General features: G+C 34.5%; 1 protein-coding gene across 4 annotated transcripts in view; it reads right to left on the reverse strand.

The window, feature by feature from the left end:
* Positions 1–12,177, reverse strand: part of LOC142358617 (polypeptide N-acetylgalactosaminyltransferase 1-like) — a 102,252-nt gene extending 90,075 nt beyond the window's left edge. For all 4 annotated transcript variants that reach the window (XM_075410063.1, XM_075410065.1, XM_075410067.1 and 1 more), the window contains exons 1-3: positions 11,883–12,177; positions 11,231–11,411; positions 8,659–8,825 (exon numbers count right to left, since the gene is read on the reverse strand). In XM_075410063.1, the coding sequence (XP_075266178.1) occupies positions 8,659–8,825; positions 11,231–11,411; positions 11,883–12,120 (586 nt within the window). In that variant the 5' untranslated portion in view covers positions 12,121–12,177. The remainder of the gene's footprint in view (positions 1–8,658; positions 8,826–11,230; positions 11,412–11,882) is intronic.
* Positions 12,178–25,409: the final 13,232 nt, after the last annotated feature.

A 25,409-nucleotide genomic window follows, 5' to 3' on the forward strand; every position in this document is an offset into this window, starting at 1 on the left:
GAAATTATGTCTCCGACCTCCAATTATCCTTCTGTTCAACTTAAATTTTTGCACTGCTATCTCTCAAGTAAGATAGCCTCATAACTATCACGAGTAGATCACCTCTATTCAATTCAGAATTTACATCATTAATTTAGTTTTAAAAAAATGTCTCGAACCCTTTTTAATCAGGTAGGCCATGTATCATTTATTTAGCACATCATTGACCAAAAAACCTATACAAAAAACAGTAGCAAACTGAGCCAGGCTCAAAAGTTCAATTGCAGAACAGGAAAACACACCTAGAAAAGTCTTCTGATTAATTAGCGAGTGATCAAATAATTGTAACAAGATAGACAAGGCGACGAATTTAAAAATTTCCGCCAAAGACTTGGCTATGAACCTCAACAGCAAAACCGTCTTCAGACACGAGAGAATATACGAAACAAAAAACAGCATTTGATAGCCGAAAGAGCACATACTAGAACAGACATAACCAACTAACGTCTCGCCAATTGCTCTCAAACGACCGGCTGGCTTCGGTAGTACCCAGCTAGGACTCAGAGATGCTTGCATCGCGGGAGTGGGGTAGCGTAATACGGGTGTGGGGGGTAGGTTTAGGAGAGCGAGACGAGAGGTGGCTCAAAACCGCGAGGTAGACGAGGCAGGGCTGGGAGTGTTATGGAGGTGAGAGGGGTGCGTAGGGTGAGTGACTTTCAAGATTAGGAATGACCCTTTCAACTATGAAATTGTCTCCTCAAAACAGTTCTGCTGAATCGCATGCTCAGGCACTCCTTAGGGGTCAGGCACTAAGAAAACTTATTGCCCTCCAGGCGTTACCTGTTTGCGCCGCATTTGAGGACAAAAAGTCATATGGGTGATAAAAAACCAATCAAGTAAATAATTGCATTAAAAAACACAGTACAAATGTAATTGCAAAAAAAGCGTCTCAGAGCAATTAATCACGAAACAAAGTGATAATAAAACGAACTTCCATTTTTAGGAAACTATAATTATCCATGTCAAAATGCAATAACAATAATAGTAAAAGAACAACAGTTGTGAAATTGATTTAGCGAAATTCGAATTATACTAAACCCTCTGAACAGAAGCCATTTAGATATGTAGCTAAAAGGATAAAACATTAGAACGCAGAATTTCATTTATTATAAAATGTAAAAACTGCAGTTGAAATTATGTCTCCGACCTCCAATTATTCTTCTGTTCAACTTAAATTTTTGCACTGCTATCTCTCAAGTAAGATAGCCTCATAACTATCACACGTAGGTCACCTCTATTCAATTCAGAGTTTACATCATTAATTTAGATTTAAAAAAATGTGTCGAAGCCTTTTTAATCAGGTAGGCCATGTATCTTTTATTTAGCACATCATTGACCAAAAAACCTATACAAAAAACAGTAGCAAACTGAGCCAGGCTCTAAAGTTCAATTGCAGAACAGGAAAACACACCTAGAAAAGTCTTCTGATTAATTAGCGAGTGATCAAATAATTGTAACAAGATAGACAAGGCGACGAATTTAAAAATTTCCGCCAAAGACTTGGCTATGAACCTCAACAGCAAAACCGTCTTCATAGACACGAGAGCATATACGAAACAAAAAAAGCATTTGATAGCCGAAAGAGAACAAACTAGAACAGGCATAACCAACTAACGTCTCACCAATTGCTCTCAAACGACCGGCTGGCTTCGGTAGTACCCAGCTAGGACTCAGAGATGCTTGCATCGCGGGAGCGGGGTAGCGTAATACGGGGGTGGGGGTAGGTTTAGGAGAGCTGGACGAGAGACGGCTCAAAACCGCGAGGTAGAGGAGGGAGGGCTGGGAGTGTTATGGAGGTGAGTGGGGTGCGTAGGGTGAGTGACTTTCAAGATTAGGAATGACACTTTGAACCATGAAATTGTCTCCTCAAAACAGTTCTGCTGAATCGCATTCTCAGGCACTCCTTAGGGGTCAGGCACTAAGAAAACTTATTGTCCTCCAGGCGTTACCTGTTTGCGCCGCTTTTGAGGACAAAAAGTCATATGGGTGATAAAAAACCAATCAAGTAAACAATTGTATTAAAAAAACACAGAACACTACAATTATAATTGCACAGAGCGTCTGAGAGCAATTAAACACGAAACAAAACGATATTAAACCGAACTTCCATTTTTAGGAAACTATAATTATCCATGTCAAAATGCAATAACAATAATAGTAAAATAACAACAGTTGTGAAATAGATTTAGCGAAATTCGAATTACACTAAACTCTCTGAACAAAAGCCATTTAGATATGTAGCTAAAGGGATAAAACATTAGAACGCAGACTTTCATTTATTATAAAACATGTAAAAACTGCAGTTGAAATTATGTCTCCGACCTGCAATTATCCTTTTGTTCAACTTAAATTTCTTGCACTGCTAACTCTCAAGTAAGAGAGCCTCATAACTATCACACGTAGGTCACCTCTATTCAATTCACAGTTTACATCATTAATTTAGATTTAATAAAATGTGTCGAACCCTTTTTATTGAGGTAGGCCATGTATCATTTAATTAGCACATCATTGACCAAAAAAACCTAAACAGAAAGCAGTAGCAAATTACCCCACGCTCCAACATTATATTGCATAACAGCAGAACACCTAGAAAAGTCTTATTGACTACTTATCGAGTGATCAAATAGTTGTAAGAAGATAGACAAGACGACGAATTTAAAAACTACCGCTAAAGACCTGGCAATGAACCTCAACAGAAAAACCGTCCGTATAGTCACCAGAACAAATACTAAACAAAAACCAGCATCTGAAAGTCAAAAGAGCACATACTAAAACAAACATAGCCGACTTAACCTAAGACAAGAGAATTTTCCATTGAAAATAGAAAAACAGACATAGTACAAGTACGCATAAAAAAGTTTGTTTCTTGCAATCGAAACTATTAAAACTCTCAAAGAAAAATTTTCAAATTGTAACAGCTAACACAAACCTCACATTTAAAAAACTTATGGAAGCACAATCTCATCTTTTTATCGCATTTTGTAGAAGAATGTTAGGCTACAAAAAATCTTTATTGAATTTGAAAATGCTGAGGATTTACAGGCTTCAATTGGGTTTATAAAAAAGGCAATTGAACAGTGCAATTGCAAACCGCTAATAAAGCCTAACCATTCAGGAAAAATAGTTGAACCTTTAAATTAGTGAAGCAAAAGTCAAAGAGCAGAACAGTTGGTAAATGCAATTTGCTGCGTAAATCGAAAAGTTTTGATTAAAATGCCTCCGTAGACCAAAACTGAATTGAGTTATGAACTTTCAAGTTAAAGCAAAAAAACGAAATCGGACAAGAAAAGAAACAATTAATCGACAAACAAGCTCAAACGATCTCAGAACAAAATCATGTCATCGAAAAACAAAAGCAGCAGATAGAATTGAAATATAATGCAAACGCGTACCAGTAACGAATGATTGATCAATTCCAATCGGAAGTCGGATATTTACGGGATCAGAACAGTCCGCTATTGGAAAATTTAATGGGTCACAATATTCAAAATTCAACAAATTTTTTGGAGCCGTCGGAACCAGTTTTTTCCAAAATTTATTAACAGAAACACTAACCATCTTATAATTTAAGACAGCACATACAAAAAAATACGACAATCTGTTATTTTTTATGATACTGGGATTCAATCTTATCCCTCCGCAACAATTATTGGTTTGGGACAAACAGTCGAACAGTATTCGTCAGGAGCAAAATGCCAATCACTCATTTTTCATGCGGGTCATAATAGTATAGATAAGGGTGTTTCGGGGGTGGCCGCAGCATCTCAATTATGTGAAACTGTTACAAAAGCAATCAAAAAGTTAAAAACTCACAGAGTTCTGCTTTCTGAAATTCCACAAGTTAAAAATGGCCATTTTGGGCGTGAATCGAATAATATTGAAATTGAAGAGTTCAATAAGCAACTAGGAAATATTGCTTTGGAGTTGAACGGAACATTTAAATGGACAAAAGTAGAGGTTTTGAAATGCAACATAACAACATCCGAAATATCTAATGATGGTGTTCACGTAAATTTGGCTGGAGTACAAAAAATTGTCAGGAGTATTCGGAGCTATTATCAACAGCATAATATTACTGTGTCACAAAACAACATTGCACTGCGACAAATTCAGCGTTTTTAATCGATCCTTTGGTTGTGTGACTTAATGTTTTTTGTCAGCAAAAATTGGGCATTTCCAAACTAACAGTTTTTGCTTTTTTACTTAGCACTTCAAATGAAAAATTTATATATTCGGTTATGTCACACAACCAAAATCATGATTATAACAATGTGAAAATTAGGTTCCGCTTTTTTTGACTTTTGAGTATTTGCAAAATAGTTCTTTTACACTTCATGCGCTTGCTCCTAAGCGGTGATATTCATCTAAATCCGGTCCCTATTCTCACATTCGTGAATCGGACATGCTGATAGACATAGTTACAAAAGATTGCAAAAATCAAAACATTGATCTTTTCAATGCACGCAGTTTAAAAAACAAATATGACTTTTTCACTGACTTTTTGACAAATTTGACTCAAAACACAATAGTGATCCTAACTGAAACTTGGTTGAATGAAACAGATATTTATCCAGAGAATTTTTTGAGTCCGAAACACAAATTTTATTCAAAATCAAGGTCATCAAAGACAGGAGTAAACAAGGGTGGGGGTGTTGCCATCAGGGTTCCTAGAGACATATCTTCAAAACAGCAAATTGATCTAAATGTCCTCAATGAAAGCTTTTTTGATTCCTTATGGGAAGAAATATCTGGGCTATCGGTTAGCAAAATCCTAATTAATGCTTCGTATTGTCCAAATAAAAACTTGGGAAACTATTTCATTGACGAATTAACATCAGAGACTTCCTCGGCGTACTCAATCACTGACAAAGTTTTGCTTTTTGGCGATTAAAATCTCATTATTTCAACAAAAGAATCCACTTTATTGGATGAATTTGCGAGTAATTCCGGCCGTACCTTGTCAAACACAGAAAAACCAACACGAGCCACCAGCCAAGGCGTAACACTAATCGATCAAGAGTTTTCCAGCAAAAACCAAATTCAAGCTGTCCAGATTTTTTCGCCATCAGTTGAAATGGATCACTTGATTGTTTTATACACTACCAATTTTCTTGTTGAACCTAAAAACAGGAAGCAAAGTTTTATCAGTAGAAACAAAAGAAAATTCGATGCAAATAAATTTAATCTTGACCTTTCAAATTAGGACTGGAGTAACTTATATCAATGTGAAGATGGAAATAGCATGTACAATGTTTTCATAAACGTTTTCAGTACTACTCTAGAATTCCACGCCCCACTTATAAAAATTGCACGCCCCACTTATAAAAAAGAAAAATTGATGAAAAACCTTGGCTGACAAAAAAGCTGAGAGAAGAAATCACCAAAAAACATACACTTCTAATATCTGGAAAAAGAACCCATCGGAGCAAGCGCACAACATTTTCAAATATCAGAAAAATTTGGTCAATAGGCGTTTAAAAACAGCCCAAAACGAGTTTTGCAAACAATTTTTCAAAGAACTACCAAGTAAAGAAGGGGGTTTCATCAAAAAAAGAATTGGCAAAGAAAGGGAGTGTCTCGTTATAGACAAACTAATCGATGGTGAAACAGAAGTAGAAAATGAACTTGATATTGAAAATTGTCTCAATAGAAGTTTTCAAAAACTAGGCTTATACAATGAACAATATGTGAGCGCTCCAAATATTTCTGGCATAGAAGTTAGGGAAAAAATTTGCTTAATAACAGTTACACTAAAAAAACTATATGATGCCATCGATTCACTCGACAACAATAAGTCTCCGGGTCCAGGCGTTTTTAATTCTTGGGCAATCAAGGCAGCAAAGCTTCCAATCTGAACCCAATTGCAATTAGTTTTAACACAGGCATTAGTCAAAATATTTTCCCGGAAAAAATAAAACTTGCTTTCATCAGTCCGGTCTACAAAAAAGGGGACGTAAAAATTTGTGAGAACTATAGGCCTATCTCAATTACTCCAATGTTTGCAAAACTCTTTGAGCGTATACTTCTCAATCAGGTTAACGAATTTATACAAAAAGAAAAACTTTTGAACGGTACACAGTTTGGATTTCAAAAACATAAGTCTTCTACAGATGCTGTTTTACACTTAATTGAAGCATTACAAGAAAACTATGATAACTTAAAAACTTCAGTTGCTGTTTTTATTGATCTAGCTAAAGCATTTAATTCAATATCGCACGAAACTTTTCTCAAAAAAACTGAAGCTTACGGTTTTTCAGAAAGTGCAGTTGAATTAATTGCTTCATTTCTTAAAAACAGACAGCAGTGTGTTAAGATAAATGATGTTTACTCAGAATGGTTGGAAACAAATCATGGTGTTCCACAGGGAACGGTTTTAGGGCCACTAGTTTTTCTTCTCTACATTAATGATTTTCGAGAAAACTTACAAAGAAACTTCCACATAATTCAATTTGCTGATGACACAAAATTCCATTTTAGCAGAAACAATGTCAGCGAACTGGAAAAATGTGTTTCTGAAATACTGGAGAAAACAGATAATTATCTAAAGCAAAACAAATTAACCATGAATACCGGTAAAACTGAACTTCTTTGCGTCTCGAAGGAAAATGAAAATTTCGGTCCAATAGTTCTTCCGGGACAAGAATTTAAACCACAAAGTCACTGCAGATACTTGGGTATAATAATTGATTCTAAATTAAATTTTCATGTACAACTCAACAAAGTCCTATCAAAATAAGCCACAGCGATTAGATCCATATACCTTTTACGTTATCAGTTACCTCTGAAAGCACGATTGATGCTATTTAAATTTCTCATTTAACATTCAGTGCTCTATTTTTTCAGAACTTGAATTTCTCTGCAATGCAGCGAATTAATCGACAAATCAATTGGGGAATTAAAGTTTGCTATATGAGAAAAAAGTTTGAGAGATCTACAGATCTCTCAGACAAATCTGATATTTTGCCTGCAGAACTTTTAATAAGCCAGATGAGTGTTTCAAAACATAGGAATGATATTTCATTATTGAAATCAGACGGCACTGCGAGTTTTTTTCTAAGTTGTAATGTCTTCGTAAGAAAAAACAACAGAACTGAACAGCTAATTCTCTTATGGTCGAGCAGTCGATCATTACAAAAAAGAAGCATCCAAAAATGGAATAAACTTCCGCGTGAAGTTCGGACTATCAGATCACGCTCAAAGTTCAAACGCATGCTAAAACAGCATCTGCTTCAACAATTCAAACTTGTAGCGTTGGAAAGAAACGTTGGTGGCTTCAAAAGTTATTTTTACCTTTAACAAACGGAACCACTAATTTTGAATTTTAACTTTGTACTAATTTTGTTTATATGATTTTAAACTTGTAATATTTAACCCCTGGGTTATATTTTCAATTTACTTGTTTAAACAAAAAAAAACTGCATTTGAATATCAGAAAGCTTCAAACCGCTATCAAAACAAACTGAATACTGTTAATTTAATTTTAGATAACCTTTTCGACTTCAAATAACATTCAAAACAATAACAACGGTTGAAAAAGCCGCACGTAAAAAAATTCGCTTGCTTCGCAAAAATATTTCTTGCTCTATTTCAAAAGACGGTGTGACAAAATTCATTATCACTTTTCTCCGCTCTTCAATTTATTGACTATAACTGCTTATTCTAACTTCATTTCTTCCTGAACATCTCTTCTAACTTCATTTCTTCCTGGACGCCGGACCCGAAAATTCGTCTCGCTGAAAAAACAACCCTTTCTACTACCAACTAAGAACTTCGACGAAAATTTTTTTAGAAGCAATTAGTAAAACATTTAGGCCCAAAGACCAACTGAACTATATAAAAATAGCAAAATTCAATCAATTTCGCATATAATGTGTGCACATAAAAACGACCACTCTTCTTTAATCAAATTGAGATAAAAAGACACACAACAATAATAGTCTCACAAACCTGTCTAATTTGGAAGACAAATCGAAAAACTGCCCAGTAACCGACAAAAAAATTATACCATCAAAACTGCAATGAAAAACAGTGGGGGAAAACGGTTGAGGCCTTAGAATCCGCAAAATGGCTGAAACATCTCCAAACTAGCATAAAACTCAGATTGATGACCCAAAAAAACTTGTAGAATTTCAATAGAAACTTCAAAAACAACTCCTTCAAATTTAATCGAACAACACTGATTGAAAAAGACACTTCTCCAGTACTTCTTTTCGAGTCGTAAAAAGACGATAGAAAACCGATACTCTTCGAATCGTAAAAAGGCAGCACCTCAAGACAAATCAAATTCTTTGAACTATATACAAACCAAGATGAGACCAACAACAGCCTCGCAATCGCTTCCTGGCTACTAAACTGGATCAATTTGCTTACTGAAGACAGAACTTTGAGCATTTTATGTATTCCAATCGTCCAAAAAGGACAAAGCGAAAAACTGAGAAGTAATTTGGTCAAAGAATTCAACGCAACACGAACTAAAACTCCGCTACATCACTCCAGTAAGCTAACAAAGAAGTCTTGTGACCTGGTACAATTATAAGTGCGTAGTATGTTTCATTTGGGTTTGAATGAAGAATCGATTCTAAGATTGGTGAATCAGATTATTATTACAAGCTTTCTGACCTCTTTGACTAGCGTCATCAATGAGTATAATCTCTTTGAGTAGACGATGTGGCGTGCGATTGGCAATGCTGTAGAGACTGCGAATGAGAGTAGACCAGGCTTCGTTATGAAACACAATGATGATTGTAGCCACGGGCAAGTCTTCCGGATAATGTCTGGCACGGCAGCTGAAACAACACACATCAATTAGAACAGGGAAATTGTTTCTTTCTAAGGCCCCTTTAGATGGCATCGGATCCATGACACCATTTATTTGAACTTTGCCTTCACAGTATTTTCTGTTGGTGTTATCTTCAATTGAGAGTTTCCTTGTGCATTTCCTTTACATAAAAATTCTTATTGTTGCATAAGGAATCTTAGTTGTATTACCATCATCATCTTTTATCTGTAAAGGTTCATTGAAAGCCAATGCAAATGTTGCATCAACGCTTGATTGTAAAGCTTTGCAAAATTTTCTATCAGTGCATCAGCTTGTGAATATAATAATTTAGTTAATGGATCAGTAAGTCTTCTATGTTACCATAATATTCTTGTTGTTTCAATTTATTTCCTAATACATTTCTTCTGTTTTCTTTTTCCAGATCATTTAATTCTATTACTGTTTCTAGTTTACTCATATTAAATATCCAAGAAAAACCATAGCATGCGTTAAAAGCATAGTAGCAACAAGAATACTCAACAAAAATTCTACATGAGTAGACCTTCAAACAGCGATAAAACCGATAGCTTAGAAAAAAACATCTGTTGAAATGTTTATTTTAATTAAATTTTATGTGCGATACTTTGCCTTAGTCAATAGAGTTAACATAGGCGGCAGATTGCTCGAATAGCTGCGAAAGAATAGAATTGCGCGCCTTATGATAGAGATAGCGACAAATACAGATATAAGTTGAAATAGTAGTAGTAGTAGATCAGGCTTCTGGGTACATTTCCACGGGTTATTCACCCTACAAGTTTAAATTTAGCACGAGTTTTGATGATTAGTTTGAGTTTAGACATTGGGCTGTAGTTTCCACAGAGGCTTAAAATGCGCCATGAGCAGGAATCATTTTCATTGTACTGTAGAAACATTTGTCAATATATGTCGGTGAGAATTTCTTGTTGATATTGTCTGCGTTGGATAGTAGAGTACGCCGCAAGATGTTCAACAAGTGTAGTGTGCAGTCAAAGAAGTTGCGATCTGCTTTCTTTAGTCTTCTTTTTTTTCACTACAAACTCGTTTTTTGTGCCTTGTCTCATCGTTGTTTCAATCCCTCGTATTTTTTCAGGAGTAAGCAAGTCGTAGTCGTATTTGTTCGCGATTATATCGAGGAGGAAGAGAAGGTCATGTAACTCGAAGTAGAACGAGAGCGGTAGTAGCTTGAGGCTTTCAAGTCTCTCTTTGTTTGTCTCATTTGTATAACTCAAAATTCAGCAATAAATTAATAAAGCTTTTTAAAACTAATTGCGCAAAGCCGTTTCATTAGGGCCCTTATTACACATACAAGTTCCTTTGACCTTAAACTAATTCAAAATAAACTTAAATTTTAAAGTGCAAAGTCATTTTATTGAGTGAGGTAAGTCACGTATGATCAAAATCTAATCACGCACAAAAACTTTTGCTGGAGAGAGTGAGAAATAACGTCACGCGCACAAAAGCCGTTCGTGGGAGAAGTCATTTAGAAAAATTAACTTTTTCAGCTTTGCTGTGTGAACAAATGTAGAACGAAAAAAGCGTCAGACGACGATACAAAATAACATAGCAGGACAAGTCCTGACGTACAATTCAACGAATTTTCATCGAATAAACAAACTAGACCTAGAACGGACTATGAGTGAATTGGGAAAACCATTTCCAAAAAAAATTACATCAAAAATTTATTTTAAAAAACTGAAAATCAATGTCAAAATGCCGCATGTTAACAAAAAACCATTGGAGAAAGAGGAATTTGGTTTAAAAAAAACAAAAACAGGCCTAGAATTAACTATGAATGGATTGGGAAAACCATTTAGAAAAAAATCCGATCCAAAAAATCGAAAAAATAGTAAAAATTAAAGTGAAATTGCCGTATTTGAACAAAAAAAAACTAGCGAGAAAGCGAACTTTTGTTCAACCACCGTTTTCTCACTCTGCTTTAAAATTAAAGCAAAAAAATTTCACACCGCAAAACCACTCGCTTTTTCGTTACACTTCCTGATTCGGCGTGAACAAAATCACTACTCCAATTTGACTTCAAAAATCATGAAAATGTGTGAACAGATCTTAAAAAAAGACAGCGCCCCAATTAAATTCAAATTCTTGGAATTATAAAAAACCAAGAGCACCGCAATATAGCTCCGCTCAGCTTACAGCTATAATAACAAATAACCGGAAAGTGGTGCATTTTTGTTTTGTTCTAACGTTATCAAATCGTTAAAACTGCGATTTTTGCGTATTTTATTATTAATAAAATTATATCAATAATGAACAACATAATATTTCATATTCTCTCCTCTCTTACCGCTGAGTTCATACATGACAGATAGACATTTTTTCACTTTTCGTTCTCAATATAAGTGATAGGATTTGAGCGTATAAAAACATGTTGATTACTGTGAATTTCGGTAATCAGGCAGGGTTCTGTTGGGTGATATTTTTTCGCTGGCTACAACATTGAACTGATTCTCCTTGAACCGCTCCTTTGCTAATTTCTCTTCCCGTGGACTCAGCACTACAGCCTTTCCACCCTCACCTGGCCCATCTGGAAATGATGACACAAGCTTGTCCCAGAAACCTAAAACATTAGCATCAGCCTTTCCATATAGATGGTATTTCGGCACTATGGAATACAGGGATTTGGCAAAATTAATTGCAATGAATTGGCTAGACAAATAGGGGAGCAGTCAATTAATTTAATTTTGCCTTGATTTACCCAAAAATGTACGCAAATGGTTATATTATTTGAATTTTTCTAATTATTCAATTTCTAATCAACGACGAACACTTTTTAACACCCAGATCTGACAAATTTCATACGATCTGTGCCAGAAGTTTGTGATCTGGGAACTTTTTTTCTCTAGTTGCATGTTTGCGACCTGAAAAAATGCTGCTTCAATTTCTGCCAATTATTGGGCAATTAATTGTGTCGTTCCAATCAACTATTGCAATTTAAATAGAGTAATCAATCAATTATTGAAATCAATTAATTGCAAATCATTGCAATTACAATTAATTTTTCCAAATGCCTCATGGAATATCAACGTACCTCGAATCCAACCAACTTCGGCTTCTTTTTTCGAATCACTCTCAAGCTTAGCTCGCATACATTTGACATCTCCCTCCTTGCAAGCTGCTATCGTGGAAATGGCAACTTCTTTGATGCTTTTACTGCTTTCTGTCCCTGGCTCTGAGAAATTGGTTTTGTATATTGCACTCATGATGAGGAGATATACAACTCCTACTAATATCAGTAACTTCACGAACGCTCGTTGCTTAGCTTTCATTGCGGCGAAATTTTATACACTAAAACATATCGCTCCCTCTGCCAACCCACTTTCACATTTTCTGAAAAAAAAGAACAAACAAAAAACAAAAACATTTTCTGAAAAATGTAAAACTTGAAGATGAAATCAGTCGTCTAGGATTTCTGATTAGACAAAGTGAGGTCAATTAAAAGAAAAGCCCCTCCCCTGAAAGGGTAGTCGATCAACTCGGGGGCAGGAAGTCAACTCCTGTTTATATTTATAAATCTTGACAGTAGTAAAAAATTAAAGCATCAGATGCCAAAAATAGAGAAATTAAATGATGTAAAAGAAACCAATTTGTCAAATTAAAATTACTTCCAATACTTAAAACAAACGTTTTCGAACTTTACGTTCATCGTCAGGTTAAAACTGTTTTACAAATTGTTAAAAGATAAAATGAATATGTATTTACATTTGTCTGAGATGACAATTAAAACAATTCTAGGAAACATTCTAAAAAATTCAATCGAAAATTTTTCCTTATATACAATATTTAGCCTATTTACAACACATATTTACATCTGTTATCAATTTACTTAAAAACATTCCTATTCCGGATTTTTCGATTTTGTCCATGTTCTTGTATTTTTAGGGTTATTCCGAATTTGCCCTAACCATAAGTATCCCTCTTGTGGAGGTTTTGCAAATTTCGTTTTGTCATGCACAAAATGTTTTTTGCCCTATGCATTCTCATTTAGTCAAAAATATGATTTGAACTAATATTTTAGCGTGAGTTCCCTCCCCCTATTTTCGTCGCGTGTGTTTAGTGCCGGCTTCAGCTTGCTGATATATATAGCTTCGATGATCATTAGTTTTTCTACTGACCGACATGCGTCCAGAATTCTCCATTCAACGTCATTCGTGGCGCCACGACATTCAACTAGATGTTGACCCACCTGTGAATCCTTCTTTTGATGTTCTGTTATCCTTGTGGTAACATGCCGGCTTGTTTGCCCAACATAGATGGATCCGCATCCATTACATTTAATTTCATATACCACGTGGGATTTCAGATCTCTATCAAAGGATGATTTCAAGGTGGGGAGGCACGATCTTAATTTTCGCGTTGTAAAAACTACTTGCAATTCGCATAGTTTCTTCAATTTGCTTGCGAAGTTTTGAGTGAGGTTGCCTCTGTATTGTAGAAAAATAGTTGGCTTATCATTAGATTTAGTCTTGCTTTTTTGATGCTCTTTTGGTGTTGTTCTTAATTGGTCTTTACCGCCACTTATTATTTTTTCTAGAGTCTGATTCACAATTTTTGAAGACCATTCCTCTGGATATTGATTTTTGGTCCAGCAAGATTTGTTCTTTTCAAGAGCCTGATCGAAGGCCAACCAATTAGAGGTTGCATTAAAAACCCTGTGAACCGTCCCTTGAATCACATTTTTCTTATGTTGAAGCGGTGCACAGCTGCGAAAATTCAGTATTATTCCAGTGTCAGTTGGTTTTTGATACCAATGACAGGTGATATTATTTTTGCTGCTCACATTTACGTTAATGTCAAGAAAAGCCAAACCCCCATCCAGAGAAATTAAAGCATCAGAATTTAAATCAAATTATATGATATATAGCGCAATCTCTCGTTTCGAACAGTTGACCTTGCTTTATTCATGTGTTCTTAAAGAAGAAAAAAGACAAATTGAAACAATTTTAGCTTTTCTTTATCTCGTTCTTAATTCTTCTAACTTTTATCTGATACTTTTAACAACTTTAATAGATCTTAATTATCAACATGATGAACCAAGAGGAGTTCAATTCGCATAATAAAAATGAACTGTACCAAATTTATGTAGATTTAATTAAAAAAGTTGAAGAAAGAGACTCAATTATCAAAGAGTTTGTTATTTCAGCAAGTCAATTTTTGCTAAAAAAAGCAGTCATATGACGATCCAAAGGAATCAGGTAAAATCTCTAAACAATATAACCCCCCCATCATTCAAGAGGTTCGTGTAAGACGTTTTGAGCCTGAAGAGTTTCCCACAAAAACACAAAATCTCGTTATTGGTAGCAGTCTGGTGAAAAATTTGGTCGGGGATAGTACTATACCAGAAGATATCTGCGTACATGATTATCGAGGCTCAACAACCTGTGAAAAAATTGAAGTTGTTAAACAATTGCCCAAAACAGTGATCAAAACAGTTCTCATTCAGGACGGGACGAATTCAATTCTGAAAGAAAAACAAAAAGACATTGACGAGTTGTTTGAGAAATATACAGATTTGGTTGATTTAACAAGAAACACGCTATCTCCTGAGAATATTGTACTAATGCAAGTGCCACCAATTCGTAATCTGCCAAAAAACGAACATATCAATGAGCGCATTAAAGTTTTTAATGATAAAATAAATGCATTAGCAGGTGATGAAAATTATAAAATTGCAAATGTGTACGACCTCATGAAAGCCTATGATAGTTTGTATTATGATGATTTGCATTTCCATTACAAACAAGGTGTCCCTTTTTTAAAAAAATTGTGTGCTTTCTCAATTGCTTCCCACATCCAATAATTTAATAGCTCTGAATAACAACCAACGTAATCCAAACCAATACCCAAAATACCGCAATCATTGGAGACAGAGTTACAATTAAATGAGAGGTCAATACTAGTCGAGATAATTGTTTTGCTGAATATTCTTAGTTTCATTTGTCTTCTTTTATTTTTATTGTTTCAAAATGAAGCTTCAGTTCCACTTTATTCTGCTTCTTATGTTGTGTGTAATCACATCAAAAAGGAACTGGGTCTGCACTACTACACCAACAAATCCTGAGAGTGAGAGGATGTCATCGTGCATGTCTAATAATAATGCGTATCCAAAAAAGAAGATCATTTTTACCTGCCTGTTAAGGAATTTTCTTTACTGCTTGGTTGTCATTAGATTTCTTTTGTTCTTGTCAGGTGACGTAGAATTAAACCCAGGGCCACCTCTCAATTACACGCAGTTTACCACCTTAATGAAAAAATACAACGATCAAGTAAAGTTTCTACATCAAAATTGTCAAAGCGTGCTTGGACAAAGGTTGCTCCTTAAGAATTTTCTATCTGACCTAGGTGACAATTGTATTTCGGGCTTCTCAGAAACGCGGTTGAAATCAGTTAACGATATTCCGTTTTGGTCGATACACTCAGAATACTTAGTGTCCTTCAGATGCGACCGACGTACTGATCTTCAAGAGAAAAATCAAGGCGGTGTATTCTTTTGTTCGTTTTAAACAAAATTCATCCAAAAGCACGAAATGATCTATAGACAATGTCAAAAGACCATTTTGAAAGTGTTTGGGTAGAGTGTAAAATAAATAAAAAGTCCGCGTTGATAAATTTGGCTTACTGTCCAAAAAAACAACTAATAAATTTGTTTTTGGAAGAGCTAGCCCTGGGCTTAGATAGAGCAGCGACTGAAAACAAAAAAAATTTTTCTACTAGGTGACTACAACCTTAATTACTTTAATTGCAATGAAAGAACTCTCCTAAAAACTCTGATCTTGCCGTATGGTTTACTGAATTCAAATGAAACTTTAGCAACTAGAGAAACATCAAGAACGAAGTCGCTAATAGACTATGTTATATGCGAAAACTTTTTTAGTTCCCAGACACTAGACCCGATTCTAAAGTGATCACTTAGCCTCGAAGAATTTAATTGGTGAAACCGTTAAAATTAAAAAAGAAGCTATCAAAAAAATTGTGTTGGATAAAACAAACTACTCTAAAAATGCTTTTTCCCTAGATGTTGGAAAGATAAATTGGAGATCATTTTTTTATCAGAAAATCCTGAAATCATGAATAAAAACTTTTGCTCGTCATTGGAAACGATAATTAAAAAGCATGCTCCACAAAAAACCGTCTTCATACGCCATGACAAACCTAAACTAACGCTACCTCAACAATGGATATCAAAAAACACAGTAAAAAAGTTTGCAAAGACATCAAATAATGACAACAAAAATGTTTTGAAGCAGAAAAATGAAAAACATCTGCTAGATGTGTTTCAAAGATTCAAAAGTGCAAGAGAAAGGTGGAATTTTATCAACGAAATCAGAAACTGTGAAAAAACACAGACAGAAATACCAAGACTCAAAAACATTTTTGGAAGGGTTTTGACCAATGGAAATGATATTGCCAATCTTCTCAACTATAAATTTTCAGCGTCAGGTGAATAATTTCGTAAAAAAGAACAGTATCAATTTTGTAATAATCCGGCACGCCACACTAACAAATTTATATTCAAGTATACGACAACCAAGGAGATATTTGATATACTCAACAATTTAAATGTTAAAAAACCGTTGGGTCCATCACTCATTCCAGCTTGGGCTTTAAAAGATGCAAGAGAACACATAGCTGAAGCTCTCTGTTTTTTGTTTAACCAATTCATAACTGAACAACGCTTTCCTGACCACCTTAGGCGTGCCCACGTGTTGCCTCTTTTCAAGAAAGATGATCTTGAAGATCCGATAAATTATCGACTAAATTGGCTTACTGGAGCTCTAGCTAAAATTTTCCAAATCTTTCTTCAAGATCAAATATTAGCTTATTTAAAGAAGAGTAAGTTGCTTGCAACAACACTGTTTGGATACAGAAAAAAGTGTCAACTACAGATGCTCTTTTATATTGCACTGAAAAAATCAGATATGATCTCAATAAAAAAAACATCGTCACAGGAGCTTTTTTAGACCTATCTAAAGCTTTTGATTCGATATCACATCCTACTCTTCTGCACAAAATTAAACTTTTAGGATTTAGTGCACAAGCAAATACAATTCTAAAATCTTATCTAGAAAACCGTGTGCAAAAAGTCAAAGTCTCCAAGTATGAATCAAATTGGATAGCACATAACCGTGGAGTACCACAAGGTACTGTGCTAGGCCCACTGCTTTTCAAGATATATGTAAATGATATGAAAGATGATACTGATGTGAATTCTAATATAATCCTGTACGCTGATGATACTTTTATCTTTTGCAGTGGAAAAACAATTTCTGAATCAAAGTTACATCTTGAAAAAAGTATTGCTAAACTGATTCTCTTTTTCAGGAAAAATGAATTAAATGTAAATGAAAGCAAAACCGAATTCATTATTTTTGGAGCCGCTAAAAGAAACAAAATTGAAGAAATAGTTGTTAACAGATGTACAGTTCTCGAGAAAAAGGTTGTGAAATACTTGGGAGTTCATATTGACTGTAATCTTTCTTTCGATGAAGAAATAAAAAATGTACTAAGAAAAATGGCTGTTGGCATAAAGGTCATTTACTCCATCAAAAATATATTTCCTGAAAAAACTAGATCTGCTTTACTGAACACTTTTGTTTTAAGTCATATGCATTACCCAATTGTTCTGTTCTCAGTTCCTAAAAAATCACTTCGAGTTACTCTAAATAAACAATTGAACTGGGGAATAAAGGCATGTTTCAATAGAGCCGAATTTGACAGGACCACTGATCTCAAGGTCAAACACAAAATCCTACCAGTAGATTACCTTATAAAGTATCGGGTTATTATATATTTTTTAAAGCTTCTAAATGCAGATCTACCAGCTTTCGATGAGCTCAAGTTAGCACCCTACGTGCTAAAATGAATGACCGTACAAACAAGATGTCATTTGGAGCAAACCAAAAAACAAATAGAATGCAAAACTGTTTTTCAAAAAAAGCAATTGACTGGTATAACGATTTGCCTCTCACCTTGAGGCGGAATATCCCTAAAAAGCGGGTTCTCAAAACTACATTAAGAAATCATTTCTGGAATGAGTTTCTAAAAGACCCAACGGTTTCTGAATTGAATTCTAATCTCAAATCTTTCAAATTCAATCCTAATTTGATTTAGTTTTAGGGCGTCTTTTAGTCTTTTATGAAATATTAATTGGAGGATTTGCATTTTTTAAAATATTCTCTTTTCTTGAAAATGTTAATTGTAGAATTATCATTTTTAAAAATTTTTCTCAATTATAATTCATCTCTCCTAATTTGTCGATATTCTAGCACATTGTAAATTTAATACAATTTTAAACTTTCACAATATGTGACGTTTATTTCATTTATACTTTTTAACACTAAATTGCCTTTAAACTATGTTCTGTATTTTATAGTTCATACTCAAAGGAATTAACAAGATTTTTCTTTTTTTATAGCAATCAAAATATGAGTAGTGATTTTGAATCGGGAATAGACAAAATAAACATTTAGGACAACAGTCTCCCTTCCTCTATAATGGTTCCTATTGACGCTCATACTGCTTGGCGCCGGCGCATGTAGCGTGCGCCACAGAGGCAGAGTATGGAGCTTCACAAAAGCGCGAAATATTTTTGTCCTTATGTACGTGCTCACGTCCGAATATCAATCTTCCGATCTATTCTGTTTTGCCCCCCCCCCGCTTAGTGGGCTTATATGTTTTACGCCCCCAGGAGCACGTGCTATTTTTTTACACAGTAAGGTGCTATATAACAAAATACAATTTGTAAAAACACTGAGGGCCGAGACATAATAGATTTGAATCATCTTTCGTATCGCTGATCCTGGAAGCCAATTATAAATTTTGAAGATGACGGACCAGCCCCGCGTGAACATCAGAAGATTAATGGACAGAATGTGGCTTTCTCGACTTCGATTTTTTTTTGCTCGTGATTTTCAGCCTAATTATTTATCAACAGCATGACCTAAGATGTATATATTTGGTGATTTCAACATAGATTTACTTCAAAATTCTAAATCTGATGCCGAATACTGTTCAATAATTGCACAAAATTGTTACACTCAACGTCTAGAATTTCCTACCAGAGTAACAGGTACCACCACAATGTTAATTGATCATGTGCTTTATAATGAAAGAGTCAATTCCGTTGAATGCTGCATTAGTTTTCCAAGCATTACAGATCATTATTCAATTAATATAAGTTTTGATTGCTCAAAAAAGAATGAGGATAAAAATATGCCAATCAGTCGGTATCCATTTTTGAACAATTAGAATGACCTACATGATTTTGAGAACCCACTAGCATCTAAAATGACTAGTGTTTAGTAAAGTGACTGTCCTTCGGAATGTACGAGGAACCTAAGTAGAATTATAAAAGAACCGATAGACGAAAATGCTGTAATAGAAAGAATAAAACTAAAAAGTGTCCAAGTAAATAATTTACCAGTTAAGGTTTGCATTAAAAAAATCTAATTGTGAAAAGGAACCGTGTCCTCAAAAAATTAGTCAAGTGTCCGAATTCTAAACTACGAACTAAATATGTAATATTTACCCAGCGCTCGATCCCACGACCTTCACGCCAAGTCCTCGCAAGATCTTGGATTCCCATGCTAGCGTTTCCAAGTCCACGCAAGATCTTGGATTATCCAAGAACCACACGAAGGTTTCCAAGACCTTGGCAGGGACCTACGTGGTTTTCCAAGATTTACAAAATTTTTGAATGAATGCTCTAAAAGGACTCCCACACCACTCAAAGTTAGAAGAATGTGTGTATTTTTTGCCTGAAGAATGTCAAAATTTGAGAATTGTTTTTTGACCCATAACATTTTTCCGACGATCTTGACAGGATCTTGACAATTTTTTGCATGGTTTTTCGAGGTTTTGTTAATTTTCTTTTTCTTCTGAATGTTAAACTCCAAAATATCTCATCCGTACATAGAAAACATATTTTTAGTTTGATGATGATATTTAAGAAAAAAATCTCAACCAGAACACGTTTTCATGATCTTGGCAAGATCTTGACAGGATCTTGCGTGGTTTCTGAAATTCAGTTTTTTTAATTGCTAGGTCCTTTCTAAGTACTCTTTGGAAAACTAAAGTATTCGTGAAATATTGCGAAACAAGGAAGACAACCTTGACACTCTTATCAATTAGATACAGCAGCAAAAACTTGAAAGGTGGTTGTTTTCAGTTTTCGTCTTAAATAAACAATTAAGCAAACATCTTCGCTTAAATAAAAAACAGTCTCATAATGAAAAACTCAGAAACCTATTAAACTCTAAGCGACCATTTTATGAAAAAAAGTTAAGCTTAATTTGTGGAAAGAATAGCAAAGATGATCCAATATCGATAAATTCAATATCGAAAATGAACATAGAATCACCATTGAAATTGATTACGACGCCGCTGACTATTTTAATAAAAAATTTTTGTCGTATTTGCAAGAAACCTAATAGCTCGATGAAAACATAAATGAATAAAAATGACATAAGTCCAGCAAATAAACCAAAACATTTTTATCTTTCGATTGTACCCATACAGATGCTTTCAACTTATTGCAAATTCTTGACGATAATAAAGTAACTGGGTTGGATAGAACCCCAGCTAAGGTTCTAAAATTTTGTTTTAAAATTTTTGCAAATCCCGTCCCATAATTATTTGGTCTATCGTTCACAAAAGTTATTTTTCCTGATTGCATGAAACACACAAAAGTTAAACCAATATATGAACCCGGATCAAAAAGTAAATTTGAGAATTATTGACCCATATCTGTGCTTCTTGGTTGAGCAAATTTTTTGAAAGGGCAATGTTCAACCGTCTGTATAACTTTCTATAGAATGGAAGTGTGTTATATAAAAAGCAGTTTAGTTTCCAACCGAAGCGCTCTACAACTAACACCCTGGATCAATTTACAGAGAGCTTACTTTTTTTTCAAAAAAATTTACCTGCTGCATTTTACTTGACATTAAGAAAGCGTTTGACATTATTGATCATTCTAAACTTCTTCAAAAACTTTCTGAATATGGCGTTAGAGGAGTTGCATTAGATTGGTATAAATTTTAACTTGACAAACAGAATCCAATGGGTTGATTTAGGCGATTTCCTATCTCAGGTAGAGGTTATCATATTTGGTGTACCACGGTGTCCTGTTTTAGGAACACTATTATTTGTTCTTTATATAAATGATCTGCCTCAATGTTGTGAGCAATTAGAATCGATTATAATTGCAGATGACACAAATCTTCTTTACAAATCCAATTTAGTAAATTGTTTTGCTTTGATTGATGAGCTCAATCAGATTGCCTCATGGTTTGCGGTAAATATGCTGTGTTTCTTCTATTACACAACTAATAAATTTTTCTAGTGTTAGTCTTTTTTGTCACTCTCGGCAGTAAAACTCTACTTGAATCTGAATATGTATAATACGTAATTGAATCTGAATATGTAGAATGTTTGTATAAGGTCCTCTTCTTGATAATGAATCCAAATTTGATTGTCATTTAAAAGAAGTTTTTAAGAAGACTTCTCCTCAAATTTTGTTCTTAAGCGACTGAGAAATTTTGTCACAATTCATTTTTTGCTTGTTTTATATATACCTATGTACAGCCAATCATGTCTAATGGTTTGTTACTCTATGGACGCACCTCCAAAAATTAATTGAATCAAATATGCGTACTTCAGAAAAACATTTTGTTAGTAATTTTTTATAAGGGCCGATGTGAACACATTAAGGAGTATTTTTCAAAAAGTAACTTGTATTCCATATACGAACTTAACTTAAAAGATTTCCTAAAGTACACCTTGATCTAAGTTCAGAGTAGCAACGTCACTGAAAATGGTTCCAGCAAATATAGATTTTGTATTACAAGATCGAACACAATGGGTAAACTTAAAGTAGCTAACATTAAAAATAATACTCAAAATAATCACATAGGTACAGTCGTCTGGTTCTACATTTTGTTAGATCAGAAAACAAAACCACTCCTGAAATTTAATTGATCTGAATTGGCATTAAAAAAATTAAGAGACGTTGAAATGAATACAATAATTAAAATAAAAATTTTTTCGAAAGACTGTCCATGTAATCTAGTGTTATTATTGAGTTACACTTTAATTATTCACTGTTTGATCCAAAGACACTCCCATGCAGCCCCTTAGCTTTGGAGGTTCCGGTTGGGTGCTATATTATAAATTTGAGAGATCTTTTGTCAAAGTTCTGTTATTCATTGGAGACATTTAATTAACATTATTATTATTTCAGCTTCCTGATGGACTCAAAAACCGATTAAAGTGTAAGCGTTCATTTTATGAAAACGTTAAGCTCATTTTGTGGAAGGAATAGCAAAGATGATACAATGTCAATAAATTCAGTATCAAAAATGAACATGGAACCACCATTGAAATTGATCACGACGCCGCTGACTGCTTTAATAAAAAATTTTGTCGTATTTGCAAGAAACTTAATAGCTCTTTGAAAACACAAATGAACAAAGTTGACATAAATCCAGCAAATAAAACAAAATAAAATTATCTTTCGATTGTATCTACAAAGGGGCCTTACATTTTTTGCAAATTCTTGATGATAGTAGTAGTAATAGTAGTAGTTGTAGTAGTAGTAGTAGTAGTAGTAGTAGTAGTAGTAGTAGTAGTAGTAGTAGTAGTAGTAGTAGTAGCAGTAGTAGTAGTAGTAGTAGTAGTAGTAGTAGTAGTAGTAGTAGTAGTAGTAGTAGTAGTAGCAGTGGTAGTAGTAGCAGTGGTAGTACTAAAAGACTTAATTCCTTTAAAGATAAGGTTTAAGAAAACACACATGTATGACTTATGCACGACAAAATGTAAAATAACACTTGATAAAATGTGAATACGAACAGTTCATTTCATAGTAATTTGACGTTCTGGATTTCAGGCAATTGATGAGGGACATTTTCAGAGTTTTTAATGGCATTTCAATGAAACGATTTTTAACCGGATGAGCTCGTTTGCAGCTCGAGTTACTCGGATGAAAAAGTTGTTTTCTGAAGAGACCTTGCGTGCTGTAGGGACGCCAAACTGTCCATTCGAGGAAGATCATGTTTGCTAAGATGCAAAATGGAAGTTACACTGTACGTCAACGGCCCCATTGTAAACTTCCAAAGGAAAACAATGTCATCTCTGGTTAAGCTGTAACACACAGGAAGTAACTGAAGGGATTCTAAGCCTGAAACATATGATGAGCAGCGTATTATCCAACGAAGGACTTTTTACTGCAAACGTTTAAGTTGGTTTAGCATAGTTAGGGACGGAGACCAAACTGGAGCAGAGCACCGTATAAAAAATAGGCAGGATAAGGGATCTATAAAGCAAAACTTTCCTGTGACTCGACACTAAAAGGCGATATTACGCTCCAGGAAGTTAACAATTTTGTTGTTTTTTAGAGGCTTTGAATCTAGGTGAGCTTTCCAGGATAGCGTACTAGACACAATAAAACCCAAACCTTCAATTTGTTTATTGAAAGGTAAGTAGTTCGACCCAAGAAGAAATTGAGCCAAATCATGCTCAACAGAATTAACAGTTTAACATTTTGATGGGTGGAAATGGAGACCATTAAAGTTACATCAATTAAATAAAGAATTGATGTCCTCTTGTACAAGGGAGAACAATGAGGTGCTGAAAATTTTCAGGTCGTCAGCAAAAAGATAAAAAAAAGCTGTTCGCCACATCATCAGCCATGCCATTAACGAAATAAATGAATAACAAAGTACCAAGCACGCTGTCCTTAGAAACTCCCGAATCAACCGGTAAACAAGCAGAAAGATTTTCGTTTATTTCTACACACTGAAAACGGTTCGTTAGATAAGCGTTACAATAGTTGAGAAAAGCTGAGTCGAAACCAAAGTTCACAAGCTTAGACAAATGTATTTGATGGGACACAGAGTCAAAAGTTTTTCCTACGTCAAAGTAGATAGAAATGGCAGGAGAATTGGTATCACGAGCTGAATAAACAGAATCAAGATACATTATCATCTGACTTATTGTACTACGTGACTTCATAAATCCATGTTATTCACGTTTGATTTGATGCCTTGTCTTCGGGTAAACAAAATTGAACAATAATCCTTTAAGTAACAAGGAAAATTTAAGGAGGATACTAATTGGATGGTAGTTAGAAATATCATTATGAGGACCAGATTTATGTAAGGTAGTAGAGTCTGCAAAGATCAGGCCAATATTGGGTTTTGACAATCCAGAGGAAAAGCTCAAAAACTGGCGCACACAGAATCTTCGCACATTGGTGAAGGAGGAAAGAGGTTAACTCATCGGCATCAGCGGCACTAGAATCATCACACGACTCCAAGAGGAGGAGAACATCAGATAAAGAAATATCAAGGTTCAGGAACAGTATAGGAACTCTTATCTTGAAAGACCGCAGCAAAGAATTTATTGAATCCAAAGGCTTTGTCTGAATCGCTGAAAAAGGATTCATTTCCATGAAACATAACAGGAGGAAATAAAGAAATGAAACAAAAAACAAAATTTCTCAGCAGCCTGTAACATTGTCGTGTTAAAGAGAAATCAAACTGATTGATGAATAATTCTTTATCTAATTCTATAGAATCTGAAATCGATAAGTTGAGTCCTTTCAGTTTTATGGCGAGTAAAAAAGAAGGATCACTTTCTGATTGCCTACATGCGGTTTCTCTTGCAACCTGGTTAATAATGCAACTGGGATAATAGTGGTTTCTCTTGCAACTGGAATAATAAGGCAACTGGGTTGGATAGAACTCCAGCTAAAGTTCTAAAATCCTGTGCTAATTTTTTTGCATATCTTGTCTCACACTTAGGTAGTCTATCGTTCACAAAAGGAATTTTTCCTGACTGCATAAAAATGCAAAAGTTAAACCAAAATAAGAAGCCGGATCAGAACGGAGTTTAAAAATTATTGACGCATATCTGTGCTTCTTGCATCGAGCAAAATTTTTGAAAGCAATGTTCAACCGTCTTTATAACTTTCTATAGAATGCAAACGTTTTATATAAAAAGCAGTTTGTTTTGCAACTGAAACGCTTTAAAACTAACGCCCTGTTTTAAATTACAGAAAGCATACTTTTTTCAAAATAAATTTACCTGCTTCATTTTACTTGACATTAGGAAATCGTTTGACACTCTTGATCATTTAAACTTCTTCAAAAACTTTCTGAATATGGTATTAGAGGAGTTGTATTAGAACGGTTTAACTCAAATCTCATTTGACAAACCAAATACACTAGGCGATTTCTTATCTCAGGTAGAGGTTATCATATTTGGTGTACTACAGGGTGCTATTTTAGGACCACTGCTATTTATTCTTTATATAAAAAAATTGCCTCAATGTTGTGATCAATTTGATCCGTATATGTTTGCAGATGACAAAAATCTTTTTTATAAATCCAATATCGTAAATAGCTTTGCTTTGAATGATGAGTTTATTCAGATTGCATCGAAGTTTGCGGAAAATTTGCTGTCTTTGAGTTCCTCTAATAAACAACTAACAAATTTTTCTGGTATTAATCTTGATATCATTCTGAAAACAGTAGAAAACTATTTGAATCTGAATGTGTATAATGCC

The sequence above is a fragment of the Convolutriloba macropyga genome, chromosome 2, assembly GCF_964194025.1.
Source record: "Convolutriloba macropyga chromosome 2, txConMacr16.3, whole genome shotgun sequence".
NCBI lineage: Eukaryota > Metazoa > Xenacoelomorpha > Acoela > Convolutidae > Convolutriloba > Convolutriloba macropyga.